The sequence below is a fragment of the Lucilia cuprina genome, chromosome 3 (genome assembly GCF_022045245.1).
Source record: "Lucilia cuprina isolate Lc7/37 chromosome 3, ASM2204524v1, whole genome shotgun sequence".
Classification (NCBI taxonomy): Eukaryota; Metazoa; Arthropoda; class Insecta; order Diptera; family Calliphoridae; genus Lucilia; species Lucilia cuprina.
In genome coordinates this window covers 17,995,151-17,996,990 of record NC_060951.1, presented here as the reverse complement: position 1 = coordinate 17,996,990, position 1,840 = coordinate 17,995,151, and the positions used below count along the sequence as shown (strand labels likewise).

General features: G+C 31.2%; 1 protein-coding gene across 1 annotated transcript in view; it reads right to left on the bottom strand.

Moving 5' to 3' along the window:
• Positions 1-1,840, bottom strand: part of LOC124418963 — a 5,072-nt gene that overhangs the window by 2,273 nt on the left and 959 nt on the right. Inside the window, exon 2 of the mRNA XM_046947004.1 lies at positions 937-1,719. Coding sequence (XP_046802960.1) covers positions 937-1,719 — 783 coding nt within the window. The remainder of the gene's footprint in view (positions 1-936; positions 1,720-1,840) is intronic.

Genomic DNA, 1,840 nt, shown 5'->3' with positions numbered 1-1,840 from the left:
GATACGCACGAACTAGATCTAATTTTGAAAATATATGTTTGTCTCTTAAGTCTATGTTTATATCCTGAATATGTGGTAATGGATATCTATCAGGTATGGTTACAACATGTAATCTCCTATAATCACCGCAAGGACGCCAATCGTTAGGCTCTTTCTTTGGAACGAGGTGTAGTGGTGATGCTACATGTGAATTTGAAGGTCTACATATTCCTGATTTTACTAAAATTTCAAACTCATTTTTAGCTATTTTATATTTGATTTTATCAAGTCGTCTAGGTTTTGAAAAAGGAAGTGGACCAAATGTGTCTATTTTATGAACTGTAGAGTGTTTAACTACTTTGTTATAGTCTGGAGTCGCTGTGATGGATGGATAACCCTTTAAAATATTTATGTACTTATTTTCTATTGAAAATAATTTTGGAAGAGATACTCTAGTATAAGCTTCAATTGTATCAATAGATAAGTTAGTAAGAGGATCAATCAACTTCTTATTTCTAAGATCAACTAAAAGTCCAAACTTTGTTAAAAAATCTGCGCCTATTATTGGTCTGTTAATGTTGGCAATAGTAAATACAAACGTGAAATCTCTCCTTAGACCTAAATTTATTTTCAAAATTTTCGTGCCAAATGTTTTAATTGTACTACCATTTGCAGCGGTTAATGTTATATCCGAGTTACGACTAAATTGTTTAAATTTGGATACAGGTATCACCGAAATTTCTGCTCCACTGTCAATCAAAAATTTTAGTCTATTTTCTAAGTCATACGTAAATCATCTCATCTCTATTATCAGTCGCCAAAATAATAGGATTATTTAGTTTTCCTGATTGTCACATTTATAGGAACATGGTTGAACACATTTTCTAGCTTTACTTCCAAATCTATAATGGAAATAGCAAAGCCAATCTCGTTTTGTCTGTCGACTTCTGGACCTACTTCTACTACGATTAGAAAATGTTGGTCGAAATGTCTGAAAAGAATTTTTAACTTCTGAAATTTCCAATGATAATTTGTTAAATTGTTCGCACATTGCAGAAGTAACCATCACTAAATTTTCAACAACTGTATCAATATTTGAATGTCTCGGAATATTATGATTTGGTTCAACATTATATATTTCAGTTTTACTTGATACTTCCCATATATTGTCCCCTATTTTTAATAAATCTTCAGTATTAACAACATTGGAACCAACTAGTACTATGTTAAGTGCTTTTGGAAGTTTTCTAAGCCAAACATTTTTAAGGAATTCAGAATTTATATTACGACCAGCTAATTGTAAAAGATACCTATAAAATTCTAAAGGTTTGCGATCTCCTATTACTGAATCTGAAAGTAGTTTATCCAGCTTTCTTTGTTCACTTAAAGAGTGGCGTTCTAAAAGCTTACTCTTTAAAGTTAAATAACGGTTTTCTAATGGAGGATTTTGCACTATATCTATGACTGACATAATAACTTCTTGTGGAAGTGATATAATAATATGTTCATATTTGGAATTATCATTCTGAATTCGTTTATTTCTGAACATTGTTTCTACATGTATAAACCACGCTTCAGGGTGTTCGTTCCAAAAAGATGGTAATTTTACCGATGTAGCACAAACTTCTGTTTCAACATTTCTAATGATATTACCAGAGTTATCACTGTCGTTATTATTGTTAGTAGAGCAAAATGTGTTATTCCTATCATTATTATTGTCGTTCGGATTGCCTGCATTATCTGTATTACTTAGTATTATTGTTAGAAGAGTTTTGTGTCTCTTGTACGGTTGTCCTAACTGGAGATCTGTACATGATTTAGGTTTGTAGTGACGTTTACAATCAAAATACGTATATAATCT